We start from the raw sequence: 18,890 nt of genomic DNA on the forward strand, positions 1-18,890 counted from the left end.
AGTCTAGCCACACCCGTCAAGGTTTTTGGCTGCAGGGTTTGAAAAGCTTTTGGGCAGGTTCCAAAATACTCCCTTATCATTTATTTTCTAAGGCTTAAGAACTAGCTCTTAGAGCCAGACACAGCAGCTGTTGTTGTGTTGCACTCGGTGCATTATGGGATTGTTTCCCAGATGTCAACTTTGGTCCTCCCCAGTTCAAACCACGCCAAGACGGTATTCTAGGATCATGTTTGATACTCAGATTTATGAGGCCATTCATTTTGCACTGACAGATTTATGTGCTCATGTGTGTTATATTTATAGAGGACCGGTAACACTGAGAGCTCACATTGAGGCTGCCTGGATTCTTCAAAGACAATTTCACCTTATTACACAAGGTGTGGTTTTTTAAATGACCTCCAAGATATTGCTCATCTAAAAGTTCCCACAAGGGAAGGATCCAAAGACTTCAAAGAAAGAGTCGTTATTTCTGGTATGTTAAATAACTTTTTTTTATTCATTGCGACCACAAAACGTGAACACGTACACCTAAGAACCAATTAATTATTCTCAAGTTCACTTATAGTGCTCTAAAAATGACGGGTTTAGTGCTAGGACATAGATTTAGAGTTAACAATCTTGTCATTTTGTCATTCTTTACTTTGTTATGCGGTTTATGTTACTCGCAATACATGTCAGGTGTTGCCAGTTTCCCCCAGGGTGAAGACAGGTGTTACTTCCTCAGGCCACGCTTGCTTCTGCTACCCTTTGAACTGAGAATAAAGTGAAAGTCAGCAAGGATCCGTCACACAGAGATCTAACCTGTAATTCAAACTTAACCCTGTATATTAGCGTCCCATTAAAAATGCATTTAAATGCAAAAATGTGAGTTGTGTCGCAAGTTCTAATTAATATTTTGATTCCAATGAACTTCAGAAATTGAATTTATTCTTCTGATGCAAAGAAGTCACTCTCTGTAGCTGCATTTCAAATTTAAATTATTTTAGGGAAATTCTTGTCACAGAAAGGAAATGTCAGACATCAGCTCACCGATAATATGAGACCACAAACCTCTCCTAATGGTCTCAACATTCAAATTTATTGTCATTAACCTTTTTATTTGCAGAAATTTCTGCTCATAGTTTAGAATCTGGCCATTCAATGTTTTTTTGCACTTACATGGAACAACTGAAGACCAAAATCTCTTTAACCCTTGTGCTGGTTTCCCGTCAACCATGAAAAAAACGTTTTGTTCCTTTTTTTCCGACATTTTTGTCACTTTTTCAATATTGTGGGTGCTTTTTTTGTGATGTTTTTGTCAAAGTTTTTTGGTATTTTTAGCGTGTATTTCAACGGCCCATGCTTTGTGTCCAAAAAATAAACAACTGAAAACGGGTCAAATTTGACCCAAGGACAATGTAAGGGTTAATAAGGCATCCTAAAACAATTTTCTTATTTTTACAATCCCATCAGGTCAACGTAAAGTCTTATCCCGATGGGGTTAAGTTCTGTACAGCACCCAAATCTTTGACCACAAAGCAATATCTACTTGTATCCCTCAGGACAGGATGCATGTCAAAGAGTTTTGAGAAGCTCAATTAAAGAGTGATTTTTACTTTTATCAGATGACAATTTTCACAAATGTGTTTCATTTGAATAATTTTAGTGACACAGAATGTCGAAATTATGCCGAATTTCAAAAGGGGGAAAACAGCAAAGATTAGAGAAAAAATAAACTGAGTTTTGTGCTTGCGTTGTGACACCTCCCAGGGGTCCAGACCCCCATATTGGGAACCATTGTTCTACCAAAAGCTTCTGTTGGACTTCACTGAGAGCTCTTCATAGCTGTCTGCTGTTGGAAAAGGATTTGCTACCCAATAGTCTGCTGCTATCTTTATCTGCTGTTGCCACTGAGATACCTGACCCCTGCAGCTTCCCTGTGTATATATACGTTTATACATCTTATGGAAAACTTTAACACATTACGTTGGAATGATTTGTCCAAATACATTTTTTGAAATTGAATAGCATAAAAATACTGATTGCAAAGCAATACTTGTTTGAAATGATCAGAGACAGTATTACTGGTTTTCAAAGCCAAAATCAAACTCTACAGGAAACCCAATATCAGCTTGTTAAAGTTTTGTTCAGACCTTGAGCCCTCGTTGCAGACCAGTCTATGTGGGATCACGTGGAAGAATCCACAGGAATTAGACGGCAGTAGGACCCGGTCACTGTTTTACTGTAAGCTTCATTAACCCAGATGATATCAAATAGCAGTTAAGATCTCTCAGCTGTTGCACTTTTATTACAATCCCATCATTCCTTCGGGACTTAGTGCATATGTTGTTCAGATACCCCAGCATGCCTTTTGTCAAAACACCTCTTGGGCTTTTGTTTTCCCGGTCCTGTTCGGGTACTCAGGAACTTTAGTCCTGCTGTCGGGCAGCTGGCACTAACAGCTGCAACTGAAGCCGCTTCAAACTACTAAAGATCAGTGTAGCGAGAGAAGCTGGAGGGGAGGTGAAACGGGAGGTGGAAACCTGATGAGGTCATCAGGGCAGGCTTACGAGTCTCAGCTGGGAATTCTTGATTATTGCTTACAGTATTGTTACTTTCTGCCAATACTATATATTATATACTACTGTGTTTTGTATTATTAATCTGAATCTGCAAACTTAAAAAACAAAAGTAAAACAAAAGTAATCAAATACATGTAAAAAGTATATTTTCCTCTAAAATGAGCGGAGTAGTATTAGGTAGCAGAACATTTAAATACTCACGTAAAGTATAGCTAAGTACCTAGAAATTGTAGCCTACTACATCACTTGGGTTAAAGTACTAGTACCTTCGCAGTACTTTTCAACATTGAGAAGAATAGCTGAAATGGTACTACTCATAGGCTACACGTGATGTTATGTCACACTTGAGATAACAAAAATTCCTTCATTTGCTTAAGCACTTATTCTTGCTTCCATGTTATGTAAGAAGGCACTAATTTAAAATAATAATACTTATTTATTTTAATAATGTGTACTGTTTATTGATACCTAGTTGGGAAATTACAATTTACACTCACAGTGGTGCTCATAGGTTTACATACCCATGCTTAAATTGACTAAAAAGAGGAATAAAAAAATCATCTTTTGTAAATAGATCTTTATGCCTTCATTAAAAAAAAGGAAAAATCCAACCTTTTAAGGACACCAATTTTCTTTGTGAATGTATAATGTATTGTACATAAATAAATGTTCTTCCTTAAAATACAGGGGGCATAAGTATAAACACCCCTATGTTAAATTCCCATAGAGGCAGGCAGTTTTTTTTATTATTAAAGGCCAGTTATTTCAAGGATCTGGATACTATGCATCCTGATAAAGTTCCCTTGGCCTTTGGAATTAAAATCATCACATACCCTTCACCATACCTAGAGATTGGCATGGTTTTATTTCAGTTAGACTAATAGCTGGTTTGATTTGCATTGAGAGATGCTTTTATGGAAAGTATCCCATACCAATCCCTAGGTATGGTGAAGGGTATGTGATGATGGGGGGGGGGGGGGGGGGGGGGGGGGGGGGGGGGGGGGGCTATTTTAATTCCAAAGGCCAAGGGAACTTTATCAGGATGCATGGTATCCTGTATCCTGATCCATGAAATAACTGGCCTTTAATAATATAAATCTCCCTGCCTCTATGGGAATTTAACATAAGGGTATGTATACTTATGCCCCCTGTATTTCAAGGAAGAAAATGTATTTATTTACAATGCATTATACATTCACAAAGAAAATTGGTGTCCTTAAAAGGTTGGATTTTTCCTTGTTTTTAATTAAGGCATTAAGATCTATTAACAAAAGATGATTTTTTTCTTACTCTTTTTAGTCAACTTAAGCATGGGTATGTAAACTGATGAGCACCACTGTCCATATGTGCACCCTAATGTGAGCATTCATAACACAATAGACTTACACTTTTTGATGATCACTGACCCGGTTTCTCAGCACGGTGACCTGTGCAGAGATATGATTAAAAGTTTATTGACATCTACTGGATCTAAAACATAGTAACTGGACAGTCATTTTTTGACATTTGTTTTAAGTGGGTTTTGCCAATGACATGTGCCCTAAAAAATAGCATATAAAGTGTGCAATCTGCTGGCATTCTCAGTTGCTTAACCCTTGTGTTGTCTTCCCGTCAACCATGAAAAAACAGGATTTTTCAACATTTTTATCGCTTTTTCCCACATTTGTGTAACATTTCAATGTTGTGGGTGCTTTTTTAATGTTTCTGGTGTTTTTTTTCAAAGTTTTTTGATATTTTTAACATTGACATTTTCAGTGCTTATTTCGATGGCCCATCTTTTGTGACAAAAAATAAATAAAAGTAACTGAAAACGGGTCAATTTGACCCAAGGACAACATGAGCGTTAAGTTTAAGTTAGCTGTTGTGATAGCCCCAGCTAGCGTTAGCTGTAGCTAAATCAACTTTTCCCAACCTGTTTTCTTTATTTTGACAAACTCCTTTTTACTGATCGTACACATAGTAACTTAGTGTGACATCCCACACACATGGGTTTGGTAGCTGAGCCCCATCATGATGGAGGAAAAAAATGAGGCAACACTTGCCAAACTAGTCTAGGCTGAAATTGAGATATTACATCTATTCTAGTGAACTGTTTCTGTTGTTACAGCTCTCTGTTTATGTAGGACAGTAGACATCAAACCTCTCACTCCACCCTTCTTCTACCACTTCATCTGTCCTGATTTCGTACACGTGTTCTTTGGCTGAGTTCCACTTCCACAGAAACTGGTAGGTACATTGTGCGGTTTAAGTGTAAGAAGCCTTAAATGTTCACATACATTTTTCTGTCATGGTCTGTTTCTATTTTCCCAGGATTAGACAACAGTTCGTATCTGACATCATACCTCATACTTTTGCTTAGTGTGCTTATACTGAAGTTCAAATTTCTCTGCCTCCAGCTGGCGTATCCATTCCCACAATTCCTTGGCTTTTTCCCTGCATCGGTGTAGACAAGAAAGTGATTGACCATGGAAAGTAGGCCTATGTGGAATGAACTGAGACGAGAGAGAGTGTTTTGTGTTACCTGAGTTTGTCCTCTTTCATGTGATCAATGTTTAACTCTTTGCGCCGGTCGTTTAGGATCATCTTTTTCTTTTCCCTTTCCGTTTGTTTTTTCGCCCCAGGTTGTGTCTGGTCAGGACGAGGAATGGGACAATGTGTGTGTATTATATACACAGGAGGTTGGCCTCTATCTTGTGTATGACATTTTTAAAGATGAAGGAAATCTTCACCTTGTATCCAGTGAAACTCAAGTTGGACAGAATCAGCTTCTTCCTCGCGTCATCATCTGCTTTCTTCTTCGCTTCTTCCCCTTCCTTTCTCGCTTTTTCTTCCTGTCGTGGTAGACTACATTTGATGAGTGACATTGTCTGATGTTGGTTTTATATGATTTAAGAATAAGTAATAGGTGGCATTGATCCGGGGTAGTAGCCTACAACTAAAGGACACAATGTTTCAAAGCCATTCTCTAAAATGTTTCGAAGGCTCACCGCTTCTTGCAGGTATCAGTAAGCTCGTCTATCTAGTTCTGTGAGTGTTACTTGTCTTTGTATACGTACAGCTTGTTTGTTCTGCCGTTCTTTTTCTCTCTCAGCTCTTATCTTCATCTGCTCTGCTCTCTCTGACCTGCGTGTCTCCTGAAGTAGGAAAGAAAATACATTTTACAGACCAAAACAAATCCCGTAAACTCAAAATGTAACTAAAAGAGAACACCTAATTAGGGATGCACCAAGCAGATGTTTTGAGTGCAGATAAATCATGCACCAGCAACTTTGTAAAGAGTCTTAATCTTAAATCGTTTTGTAGGAACAAATTGGTCACAACTTATACTGTATATAATGTAGATAAAGAACACTACTGGTCAAAAGTTGGGGTTCACATTGAAATTTCCATTGCACTCCATTGTAGACAGAATATCAGCTGAGATCAGCTGCATTGCTTTTTTAACCAGGGCAGCAGTTTTCAGATTACATTATGTGCTTACATAATTGCACAAAAAGGCTTCTCCAATGTTTTCTCAGATAGTTTTTTAAATTATATCAGATGAGTGAACAGAATGAGTCTTTGGAACATTGGATGAATGGTTGCTGATAATGGGAAATGTAGATATTGCATTAAAGATCAGCCACCCACTCAGATCAGCTGGTATTCTGTCTATGATGGAGTGGAATGGAAATTTGTTAATGACTCCAAACTTTTGACCGGTAGTCATGAGGATATAGTATATGAACATAGAATTTAATTAAATAGATCAGCTATGTTGTCACCGATACATGCCCTAAATCATCAGTCGGTATCTGCCTGATATCCGATATCAGCATCAGATCGGTGCATCCCTACGCTACAGAGCTGGGTGACTCAACGTGTTATATTGCAGAAGAAGAGTGCGATGCGAACATACAATGCGATCTGTGAGATTAAGAAGCTCCTCTTCCTCCTTCTTCCGCTTCTCAAAGTGAGCGTCAATCAGAGTGTGCAGCTCAGTCAGGTCCTTCTCCATTCGTTTTCGATGGATGTCCTGAAATCATAGCAAGAAGTCGAAATGTGAGCTCATCCAACAACCCCCACCCCCACTTCCCCAGGCCCCAGCTTGTAACTACCAGTCCTGAGATAAACTCACATCAAAGTCCACTTTTTCTCCATCTGGGATTTTGGGAGGTGCCAAGCCGGGCACAAAACCAGGCCTACGGGGCAGGATGGAAACAATTGTTATTGTTTCATTCTAGTATGTTTCTCACGAAAGAATTGTGTGTCAATTTCAGTAATGGATATGCATTTAATTTTGTTTCTTACTTTAACTTGCGTTTTGCCTCTTCTGCGTAGCAATAAAAAAGGAAAGGAAAGTAAGATCTTTACTTTAAGAGGAATCACTTGGTACATAAAAACCCCCACAGAGTAATATTTACTGCTCTGTCGGGCACACATGACCTTTTATACTTCCTAAACAACCTGTCCATACCTCCTTCACTTTCCCCTGCAGAATCTGTTGAATTATGACAGTGTCAGTGCAGAGTCAACATGAAGTGAAGTTGTAAAAGCAGACTTTACACAGACATGTAGATATACTATATATAGATATGTGTATATGACAATAATGAACAGGGTCACAGGTGATGTTTTAATGTGGATTCAAGTGATTATTGCCAGCCAATATCCTGTTTTGAGTATACTTTGATATAAAAATGAGGAAAAATTCCTAATATAAATAGGTATTTTTTTTAAAGCTTTTCTGCTTAAGCAGGACGTAAACAAGTACATTGGTGTCATAGTTGATGACTTGTTGACTTGGAAAGACCACAATCACATAGCAGTGGACCGAGGCGACATATCTGACCATCTCCTGTCATTGCTGATGGACTTAGCCAGAGAATGCAGACGTGTTTGCTCTCTGAGAGTTTAGAGGCTTTAGATTATCATCACAGATGACTCATGTGTTGTCTCCACCCCAGTCCCAAACAGACAGAGAGTAAACCTGTCCATGAGTACATCACACAAGACACAAAGAAAAGCAATTATTCTGCAACTACATGATTTCAGACTTATATGTAGGTGTTTAATATACCTTCAGAATATGGCCTGCACGGCTCAAAATGGACATTCAACTATAACTGTATTTTCGGGAGGTATACAGGTAAAGTGATTGTGTTAGAGATAGCATTGCATCATACTCCCAGGCTGACATGTAATCACTGTCCAGTGAAATCATGAATCTCCTGTGTGATCATGTGTAGCTTATGTAGCAACTGCATTATCATGAAGCCAAATACATGACTGTTTTTTTCTCAGCTCATAAACAGTTGTTGGCAGGTGTTGGAGAAACGTTTTTTTTCTATGACAGTGACATTATATTCTTTTTACACGTGTAGCGTCATCAGGCTACATGGTTGTCAGCAGTGTGTTAAGAATTAAGCCACATATATTTATAGCTGGATTGCAAACAGATATTAGCATAAGCAGTACTACCATCTATCTCCTCCTCCACCGCTTCTTCTCCCTCCTCCTCCTCTGCTACCTCCTCCTCTTCCTCCTCCTCCTCCTCCTCCTCTGCTACCTCTTCCTCCACCATATCCTCCTCTTCTTCTGTGCAAAGCAAGCATGTAAAGTTAGCAAGTAATGGGAAAATCTCATCCAGCATTTAGACATGAATCATCTCTGCAACCTATACCTGTATTTTTGACGGTGCCTTCAGAACCTGGACAATACTTTAATTGAAAAACACAGCGTTTTCTTATATTACATTCTACAACCTGTCATTGCATTGGAGTCTTCAGTTAGGAATCTACTGATTCCCTGAAAATGCAGTTACTGGTTATAGAGATATTAAATGACACTTACATTTGAATATTCCTTTTTTTTTTTTTTTTTTTAGTAAACTGTGCAGACAAAGACTTTAAAATTTCCAACTTAATGATACAATTTGGATATTATTTGGGAAATCATTGCCGTCAGCTTTCCAACAGTTATATTTAGTCTTGCACTATTTTCAAATTAGTTAAAGTGTTGTGGTTTTTGTTCCCAACAGTTCTCTGCACATTGGGCCTCTGTGGGAAAAAGTGACCCGGGGCCTTTAGTCAGAGGCCCATTAGGTAACCCAATCTCTTTCCACTGCAAAGAAGGTAAGCCAACCTGCATTTAGTGTTGCTGGCTGTCCCTCATGGCTGTCTCCAAGGTCCTCTATTGAGAACACAAGCTGACCTACAGGCTTTCTAACATCGACTCTACTCCACATAGAGGGGGAGTGTGAGATAGCTTGGCTGAACAGTGGACCGCCATGGACAGCCTCACAAAGGAGACAGAAATAGAGGCATGACCCTTAATCTCTTTGATGGCGACCCATTGAATTGAAAGGACAGACCCACTGGGATGTTTATCCAAGGTAAACTGTCTCCAGCCTCAGACAGAGAGGACTCACTCAGAGGGCATAGGTCAATCTGGCAGACAATCTCACGGACAGCAGCTGCTTCTACCTCAGTGGCACAAACACGCCAAAAATACAGTATGCTGAATGCTGAAGCCACCAGCTTAGCAGATGCAGTGTGATAACAAACTTTAAATGCAAAGCTCAAATGTGTAAAGCCGGCAACAATGTAGCAGCAAACATACAACCAGTATGTTTTTTGAAGCATTTAGATTCTAAAGTAAAATAATACTTATTCTAAATTTTAGAATAAATATTATTTTCATAGATTTCTTTTGGAGTTAGAGTACATACCATTCTCGTCCCCTTCACGCCGTACACACAAAGAGAGGTAAAGAGCAGAGGTCATTCATGGCAATGGACTTCACAAGCATATTTACCATTCTGATACATATACATGCAGCATAATCACAATATTCATGCTTTTCTTTCACGTGAAGAGGCCGTGTAGCATCTAGCCGGTCAGAATGTTTCACTGACAACAAGCAGCGGTCTAAATCTGCAGTTTATGAACTTCAAGTGCAAAAGTGGGGAGACTCATCTTGACCAGACAAAGTGACTTACCTTGTCCCCTGAAAGAAGAAAAAATCTCATCAAAAGTATATTTGTTACAATTGATTCCATCTGTGCTGGCATCACTTTGTTACCATTGCTCTCTATTTTACAGAAATGATCCTTTTACTCACTCGCACGGGACATCTTCTGTGTCTGACATGGATGCAGCACCCTGCATTAGGATGCAGCACCTGCACAAGTAAGTCCAATTCAAAGGTGGATAGTGAGTGATACTGCACTAACAACAGCCTGAGTTGATATATTAATGCCAAATAGCACCCACATGTCTTCATTCACTGTTTAAAAACACACAAGGAGAGAGCAGAAAGACTTACCCAGATAGTTCGATGTGTACTTCTGAGTCGGCTCAATGGGGAATTGTATACTGTGCCCTTCCCTTTTGGGCCATAAGCTTTTAAACCCAGGAGTGGGTCACATGGCGGCAAACTTACCATGTCCACAATGGGTAGGCACATACCTGCAAACAGATGGCAGAAGGTATTAACTAGCCCGAAAAAAAAACATGCATTCTCCATTGACTAGCATTGTCTATTTTTACATGGCAAAACCTAGACTGAGCAGCACAGGATTATTGCTCTTAAAAGGTTTTAGTAGTTGCTCAGGTCTGGCAGACAAGCGGGAAGTTAGATTTAATCTTTGTAAACCTCCTCTTCACAGACAAATACACAAAGAAATACACAAAGCTACTTTGTTTTATGAGCAAAGAAACACATTATTAACTTATTCTATACAGATTAATACCACATCGATCACAGAAAAGCATCATCTAACAGCTATGATTTATTCCCTAAACTGGATGTATTATGCATTCATCTGGTTGAACATTATTCCCATAGCAGGTTGCCAAGGAAATGAATGAAATAAAACTCACTTCCTTCATCGGCACCGTCTTCAGCACCTCGCCTTTCATCTTGAAACTATGCCCTCACATGCAACAACGAGCTAAAAACAACACCCTCGAAGCCCGTGCCAAGGCTTTAGATACTCCCAGTATCTGACCACCACAGTGGGGATTATGACTCATCAAGTGTCTCTCCTGTGCTGGTGCCAAAATGTAACTATGGTTGAATGGAGTTCCCCCTCCAGCTCAACTCTGTCTTTGTTTTCAGATAGTTTGACTCTGTTTTCAAGTCTCAAATTATGTCAGAGCAAGTCCTTGGTGGTGGAGAATACTAGTCAAGTCACATCAGTCAAGTCTTCAGAAGCTTAATGCAAGTGAAAAACAAGTATTTCAGAGTATTTGAACATGAACATGAACAGGAACTTGAAACAGCATGTTATTAGTGTTTTTACATAATTGAAGCCTATGCACATTTTTTTGTGCCAGCATGTCCACTTGTACATCCGGGTATCTGGAGCGCCTAATAAGCCACAAACTGTAACATAAGAAAATCCCAGTCAGTTATTTGTGGGTTTCCTAGATCATGAAACATGGGATTCAACAAGTCATTCAGATTTGGCTCCCCTTCTCATGTCACATGCAGGCTCATTAGAATACACTGCCCCCATCTGAGAACTCCCTTTGCAAAGGTCATAGAAGAGAAAATAGAAGGTGTTTGAACACAAACAGTGAACTGGCATGTATTCTCTGTGTTTTAACATGATTGCAATGTGTGTGAGAAGGACCGAAGAGGCCAACAACAACGATAGGTAATGCAGATATTGTCCTTTTCATAACTTAAGTAAAGTTTAAATTTGAATGTCTAGAGTTTGGGTTACTTTACTAATATCTGTAAATTGTTGAGCAACAACATCAAAAAGTGTCAGCCAATTACAGTATCGAGCTCAACTGCTTTCCGTTGACTGAAAGAACTTTTCCTCTTGACTGTGATTGTATTGCCAGCCCCACCTGTCTGGTGCCTGAGTCAACCACTATAATACAAACAGCAGAAAGCATTGTAGGCCTAATACCTGTTAATCCTGGCATGGCACCAGTCCTGACAAGGCTCTTCAGCTCAAACAAGACTCGCTGTCTTTGAGATATGTTGTTAATATACTCTTTTAAATAAGCAGTACAATTAGTTGGCCGCAAAATAAATTATTTCATCCATGTTTTTAGTTGCTTAAAGTTCAGTATTTGCTGAAACATGCTGGTTGGAAAATCTGTCATTGTCTCATTATACTGACTGTGAGCTGATACTGACACTTGGTGGCGGAAATGAAAACATCAGCATGCACAAAACAAAGTAATTGTCAACTATTTTGATAATTGAGTAGCCTAATTTTTGATTTTTATTTAATTAAGACATTTTTCAAGGACAATTACCAAACTCAAATTAGTTTTTTTCTTAAATCATTGCATATTTTTGTGTTTTGGACTGTTGAGGATGAGTCCTTTGAAGACTATAACTCAGTTAGTCTAGTTAGTTAGTTTAAAAGTTGATTTGTCAATTAATTTAGATAATAATCGAAAGATTAAGCCCTCTTATTGACACCAAATATAATTTTTGGTTCATCTTGTAAAGATTATATCATTTGAGATCGTCTTTGTTTTAGCCTAATTGAAAGATTTATTTTGATAATAATTAATTAACATTACTCCCAACCCTCATCCTAGTTAAAAGTTGGCACGACACCCAAAATTTGTCATTAAAAAAACATTCCAACAATATGGATATTTCTCATTAATTTACTTTTTCAACTGCAGTTTTAGTGGTTTTTCATTTTGTAAATATTATAATCAATTTATTTGCAGTGGTACCATAGACTGTATATTAATATTTACAATCTATGGGTAGTACATAAGAGCTTCACATTCTTTAGGGACTAACCATTTTTGGACAACCAGTTGCCCTGCTGTTCTCACACACATGACCTACTTTACTTGTTGCAGCATATATCAAACGCATCCTGCTCACGGGCGCCCAGATTGCCCAGTTGGTAGAGCGGGTGCCCATGTATGGAGAGTTACTCCTCGACGCAGCGGGTCAGGGTTCGAATCCAACCTGCGGCTTTGCTGCATGTCGTTCCCCATCTCTCTCTCCCCTTCGTGTCTTCAGCTGTCCTATACAAGTAAATAACCCCCCAAAAAAATCTTTTAAAAAAAAGTATTTAAATGCACCCTGCTCATAATGAGATGGCGGGCCATTTAAAAACTGTTCATGCCCTGCCCACTGCTTAGCTGCATGCTGCGCTGTCATTAAGCATTTCATGACGAAGCTAACAGTCCAGTCATGTTGTTCCAGGACAGATTTGTAGAGGTAATTACTGGGAAATGAGCCCCTGTCACACAGTGAGCTTCAAGCTGGAGTTATAAGTTTCCCTTCTTGTTGTCATTGGTTACGGACAGATTCTTTCTAAGGGATTTATTCAACGCCGAGATGGCCAGGTATCAGAGCTTCCCTTCACCAGGCTACGGCAGGTATGTATCATTAACGTTAGCCTACTGCTTGTGCTAGCTAGCATACTTTGCTTAGGTCTCCTGTAGGTCTACTTCTACGACTACTATCTTTTGCTGCTAATTTCTCAGCTTCTAATTTCTTAGTCGGTTAGAAATTGTGAATACATTTTTGTATTGGTTGTTGGCTTGCTTTGGTACGTGCATGTTGACTTTCTTCGCTGTATAGTTAGGTTTTTAGTTTCTTAGTTGTTGCTTTTGTCTTTTTATTTCGAAAACTGGGTCTTCTTCAATATGCATGTTATTCACGGATTATTTTGAGGTTTGAGTTGTCTGGCTTGGAATTGTGTGTGTGTGTGTGTGTGTGTGTGTGTGTGTGTGTGTGTGTGTGTGTGTGTGTGTGTGTGTGTGTGTGTGTGTGTGTGTGTGTGTGTGTGTGTGTGTGTGCTTGATGGTTGTTTGAATGCAAAGCTTTGCTTCTTTCGATATTCACAGAACACACAAAGCGAGAGAGATATTCCATGTTTATTTCAGTGATGATAAAACCGTGAAAATGTGTTAAATATAAAATAGCAACATATTCTCTTTGACCCTGTGAAGTGCTTCTTCTGAGTTTATGTCACATTCTGCACTCTTTGGTTCACAATGATAGTTAAAGCAAGCTGAAAGCCAGCTGTTTTCGATTATTGATTGATGTCAAAGATATTTTTTTGGAGCATTTTAGGCCTGTAATTGACAGGACAGCTGAAGACATGAAAGGGGAGAAGGGGGATCGACATGCATCAAAGGGCCGCAAGGAGGATTCGAACACGGACCCGAAAAATGGGCACCCCGCTGTAGCTGTTTCTTTACTGGTTTTGGCCTTTTGCTGCATCAAACATCTTCTTGCGGCCCTCCATGCCCGACATAGCTTCCACATTCTTCCTCCAGTCACTCACCTCCACCGTTTTCTCCTGCATAGAGAGTAGCACAGAGAATTTTGTAATGACTTTCCCAGTGTGGTGTTGCACTAAAGGTGTTTGGCACAGTTTGAAATCCAGCCAGAGCCTCTCCATGAAACAAGCACTTTTAGGAAATAGGAATCCTTGTTCAACGTAATCTGACATCTTGAGCCTTGCACCAGTGGTTTTAATTTTGTAATCAGTGTCACACTCCCCCTGGATCACAGTCCCCCTGGATATGGACACCAGTAAATGTGTTAAAGTGCAAATAAATTATCGCCATGGCAAACATCTCTGCCAAAGCTGCACCTTGTGTGCCATGTGAGAATAACAGGATTGTGTCATTGCATTTTTGGGAAAATAATCATTGTATCTTTTCTGTAGTTTTCCTAAAACCCACCTTTTCTGTGTCCTCCTTCTTGACTGATTTAAGATTAGCTCGGAGGTCCATAGAGACATTGTGTTTGGAGCCCAGTAGGGAGCGCAGGATGGCATCAGCAGAGACCCTCACCCTTCTCAGGCTGGGTCTCTTAAACTTCCCTCGCAGGTCCAGTACCTTGATGTTTAGGTCTTTGATCTGTGGAGAAGTAGAGCGAATGTTATTCTAGGTCATTTGCCACAGACAGGGACACCTATTCTACTGTCCCATTGTAGAATCTGTGGATTTAAATGTCCCATATTGATTCAAATGATTGGTTCACACTTGTATGTTGTGTTTCAACTAGAGCATGTTTCCATGCTTTAGTGTTCAGGAATGCATTCTTCTCAGAGTGTCTCTGAATATTCACCCTCCGTCTGTAACGCTACGTTTTAGGGCTCTTGGACTCTCTGCACCGTCATTGCAGCCGGGGAATGACTGTTCCCCAGCACTTTCTACCTATTTATATATGTAGCAGTAGTTGTGACATTACAACAACACAGAAGTCCTGACGGCTTGTTAAAATGCATTGTTAATGAATATAAGCTTTGTGTGTTTCTCTGTGTGTAGGATTGCCTTTCTCTTTAAGCCCCCCTCCCTCCCAACAAAGCCAAGTCTGCTCTGATTGGCCAGAATGTGTTATGGAATCAGCACTCCATCAGAGAATGTCTAATAAGGGGAGAATTTTCACTCCCGGGAAATTTCCGTCTCTTGAACCAGTTGCAGTTCCATTTTTTAAAGATTATTCTTTTGGGCATTTCCACCTTTTTATTTGAAAGGACAGCTTGTTGAAAGAGGGGAGAAAGAGGGGAAAGACATGCAGGAAATTGTCACATGTCAGATTTTAACCCCGGACCTCTGCGTTGAGGCATAAACCTCCTAATGTAAATGTGTGCCTGCTCTACCCACCGAGCCAATCCAGCCACTGGTTGTAATTTCACTCTGGTTCCATATGAGAGCGCTCACGGGCGAGTGCAGAATTAATGGAGGTCTATGGAGCCACAAAATACCCCTCAAAATCCACTTTTCTCAGGATATTGTTTTTGTCTAGTAATTTGGATGTTTCATTTGAAAGGGGAGGCAAATAAAATACACACTGCTGTTTTTCTTTTTTTTTTAAGTGTCTTTTTTGTTTTGTTCTAAAAAGCCTTTTTAAAACGTTACTGACGTCAATATACGCCACGGCAAGCTCTGAATCACTTCCTTTTTTGAGGCATCAACAACACAGCTGACAGGTTAGGCTCTCCTTGTCAATACACGTAGTAGAATGAGTTTTGGTTTGCTGATGTACGCTGAAATATTCACACATACGTGCACACGCTTTGGATGCCATCAAGCGGGATCTCTGGTGATAATCAGTCCTTCACTGACCAATCAGCCTGCATTAGCAGAATGTTAGCGAGTTATGGGCAACAACGACTCAACCTGTAAAAAATCGAGCCGTCTAGCTCCACAGACTTCCATTCGTTTTGCACTCGCCCGCAATCACCGATCGTCTGTATTTTACACGTTTGGAGTGAGAAAAGGCTCTTTGTTGTTGTTGTTGTTTCACTAGTTTGAGCTGGAGCTACTGCAACAGAGTATATAGCAGGACTTTGCACCGTGAAAAATCATAAAAAAAGGCATCTAAAACAAAAAACGCACAACCGGAAGTGTCCCAGCAGTAATTTGACCCCAAAATTGGGGTCAAATGACAAGCATTGGTTGCCAAGATTACAGCTATCTCGCTTTAGCATGCAGCTACTTAATATTTGGCTAGCACCAGGCTAACGTTAGACTGTAATGGAACAAAGCAGCACTTTATACCGTTAAAAATTGCAGAAAGAGACTTCTGAATCGAACACTACCCAATTGAACATTTTTATTTTTTAACAAATTGTCAGCCAAGATGATATTTTTTACTGCTGTTAGCATGTAGCTACATGTGACAATGTTAACACTACTGTAGCTTAAAGAAACACTCCAGTCCTGCCTACCTGGAACAGATGACCAACCATAGAAGGCCGGCTCAGAGTTGCGTAATACTTAGCTAGGCACGAGTAGAACAAACTGTTGGAAATCTGAATGTTTTAGCTCACTGGGATTTCTCTGATTACATTTATCTCATTACTTGAGGTTTTGGCCACGTTTAACCTGAAAATCTGACAGAAAATCCATAAAAGCACAATATGTCCACTTTAAAGCTACACTTTTTGGGTGTTTGGACTGTATAAGTGTGATGCTTTGAAAGATGATTCTTTATTTTTTGCTGTTGATGTGTAAATTATTAAAGCTGTTCATGGTCTTTCTCAACCAGCGTTCAGTTACCTCTCTGGTGTTGTGCAAGACTTTGGCTTCAATATCATACCGCTCTTCGTCCACCACGTCTATTTTGGCATGAAGCTCTTTGCATAATGTCTTAAAAAAAAAAACAAGAGGAAGTGGGTGTTATTATGACCACCTCCTGAGTGAAATAACATTTAGCAGCATTATCTCAGTTGTAGGTTGTAAATATGGCCAACTCTGTGGTAAATGTGATATTCTACCTGTAGCTCTGCTAACGATTTGCCACTGGTCTGTATAGGAGGGGACTTTTCTTCCAGGTACTTTGCCTTTTGTTCCTCTTTTTCTTCCATCTCGTGCTCCAGCTCCTCCTTGGCCTTGGCGACCATCAAGCTCTAACACACACACACACACACACACACACACACACACAGTAAATTGACCTGTCTTGATTTACTGTAAAGATGCAAATTGGACTAGGGACTCACCTTCAACATGAGCTTGCGAGAAGCGGAGATTTTAGATTTCCTCTGCAAAAATATATACACTTTTTTATTTAGTGTAACATTTGAAAAGCGCAGCAGCACAACAACTTAATGTGTGCCTGTTAAAAGTATTAGATTTATTAGGGAGTAGCGTCTTGAAATCTTACCTCTGTTCTGTAAGTAGAAAATACAGAGAGGACACAGAAATATAGCATTCAATTGCAGATAGCAAATCAATTGTGTCGTATAGTTATATTGGTCTTCATATTTTCTTTCTACCGATAAATCCAATTTGCTAAATTAAACTGATACTCTGATTTGGGAGTGAAAACAATAACAGAAAGACAATACACTTACGCTTTCTCAGACATCTTGGCTATTTCTCCCTGGAAGATAAAAATAAAACTGTTATTCTCTGAAGTGCTCAACAGTGGGGACCACCTGGGATGGGTGCCCCAATGGGTCTTAACTCTGGTTTCCCTTTTAGCTCCACTAAACACATACATTCCTCCACACAGAAGACCGTATAGTGTTACAGGAATGGAAATATACATATAAAGATACACTCCTCTTTAAACTGTAATTGTTAAACCCATTGCTTTCATTATTCTTTAACAAGGATTAGGACTATATATTGGATTACTAAAGGTCTTTTCACATGATCAGTTTTTTTTATTTTTTTTTTATTTTTTTTAAATCGTGCATTGTTATTTCTTACTCGTAGAAAGGCCTGTTGGACTAAATCATCCAGTCACTTCCCAGTGCTGATATGTGCCAGGAAGCAAAGTGATGACAGACGGGGGGGAAGAATGCCACAACATGGCAGCTATTCCAGTTAGATAACATTTCCTGCTTTCACCCCCACTTTCCTGGATAAAGATACAGACAGGGTCTCTAATTCTCAGAACAGCACTGACCCAATTTCTGTTTTTAAAGAATGTCCAAGGCCCAACAATGTTATAAAAAGGATAACAAGTTTACTATAGCTTTGGGGGATGTCTACCATGGGACGATATAAAATGTGTCAACCGTTTAAAAACAAAAAAAAGGCACTTATTGTCATTATAATATTATCTTGATTAATTAGTTGGTCTATTTTATTATATTAATACTGCAAAATAAAACTACATGTACTTCCATTACAGGGCTACTATCAATATATCCTATTATTCTACTCTACAGTTAAATAGTTTGTGGTCTTTGTGATTTATAAATTCAATTACAGTGATTTAGGCATAGTCAATGTTGTAGCAATGTGACTTCCATTTAAACCTTTTTAATGTAATTGACACTGAAAGAATTAATTGTTAATCAACAATTCAGAAGTTTTAAAGAGAAAATGGCAAAAGAAGAATTGCTGGTTCCAGCCTCTCAGATGTCAATATTTGCTGGTTTTATTACTTTTTATGATACCGAACTGAATATCTTTTGGCTTTGGACTGTTGGTCAGACAAAAGCCATTTCATGTCGTCAACAAGGGCTCTGGGAAATTAGGATCATTTATTGCTTTTTAATAACATTCTGTATACAAAATTCTTCAAGCTTTTTATTATGTTACATACTTTTATTCCGAATAGCAATATTTTATGAAACGTCTAATCTAATTGATGGAATCTAAAGTAAAACTCTATTCTCAGATCAAACCCCTACAACCTGTACCTGGGGGTTGGGGTTTAACTAATACTTTGATTAAATATATGTATGTAGCAGAGATTCATGGCCTTACCTTCTGTTTTGGTGCTGTGGATGCAGACAGACACAAAGTGATGGAGAGAAGAACACACCAGAATATTTATCTCCCGCTCCCTTTTTTGTCCTGCCTCTCGATCACAAGGAGACTTAAATAGAAACACCCGAATCCACACAGCATGAGACGGGGGGGGGGGGGGGGGGGG

General features: G+C 39.2%; 2 protein-coding genes across 8 annotated transcripts; both read right to left on the reverse strand.

Annotated features, from left to right (window-relative positions):
• Positions 1 to 487: 487 nt before the first annotated feature.
• On the reverse strand, positions 488 to 9,991 carry tnnt2b (troponin T type 2b (cardiac)). 6 transcript variants are annotated; one of them, XM_034870436.1, is made up of 14 exons: positions 9,867 to 9,970; positions 9,663 to 9,722; positions 9,541 to 9,548; positions 9,271 to 9,282; positions 7,018 to 7,041; positions 6,852 to 6,873; positions 6,679 to 6,742; positions 6,460 to 6,576; positions 5,618 to 5,695; positions 5,291 to 5,392; positions 5,083 to 5,189; positions 4,904 to 4,994; positions 3,948 to 3,988; positions 488 to 752 (listed from the first exon to the last, which is right to left on the reverse strand). In XM_034870436.1, exons 2-14 carry the CDS (start codon positions 9,707 to 9,709, stop codon positions 713 to 715), a joined length of 753 nt encoding a protein of 250 aa, XP_034726327.1. In that variant the 5' UTR covers positions 9,710 to 9,722; positions 9,867 to 9,970; the 3' UTR covers positions 488 to 712. The 6 variants fall into 6 exon arrangements, with proteins under 6 accessions (XP_034726327.1, XP_034726328.1, XP_034726329.1 ...); XM_034870437.1 differs by lacking the exon at positions 9,271 to 9,282; XM_034870438.1 differs by lacking the exon at positions 7,018 to 7,041 and having other exon boundaries at positions 9,867 to 9,969.
• Positions 9,992 to 13,394: 3,403 nt separating this feature from the next.
• LOC117944049 (troponin I, slow skeletal muscle-like) lies at positions 13,395 to 17,404 on the reverse strand. Of its 2 annotated transcripts, none has more exons than XM_034870572.1 (8): positions 17,353 to 17,404; positions 17,163 to 17,169; positions 16,999 to 17,040; positions 16,774 to 16,905; positions 16,556 to 16,645; positions 14,231 to 14,407; positions 13,736 to 13,842; positions 13,395 to 13,568 (listed from the first exon to the last, which is right to left on the reverse strand). In XM_034870572.1, the coding sequence occupies exons 1-7, from the start codon at positions 17,364 to 17,366 to the stop codon at positions 13,738 to 13,740; spliced, it is 567 nt and encodes a 188-aa protein (XP_034726463.1). In that variant the 5' UTR covers positions 17,367 to 17,404; the 3' UTR covers positions 13,395 to 13,568; positions 13,736 to 13,737. The 2 variants fall into 2 exon arrangements, with proteins under 2 accessions (XP_034726463.1, XP_034726462.1); XM_034870571.1 differs by having other exon boundaries at positions 13,395 to 13,560; positions 13,728 to 13,842.
• Between the last annotated feature and the right edge of the window lie 1,486 nt (positions 17,405 to 18,890).

The sequence above is a fragment of the Etheostoma cragini genome, chromosome 4 (assembly GCF_013103735.1).
Source record: "Etheostoma cragini isolate CJK2018 chromosome 4, CSU_Ecrag_1.0, whole genome shotgun sequence".
NCBI lineage: Eukaryota > Metazoa > Chordata > Actinopteri > Perciformes > Percidae > Etheostoma > Etheostoma cragini.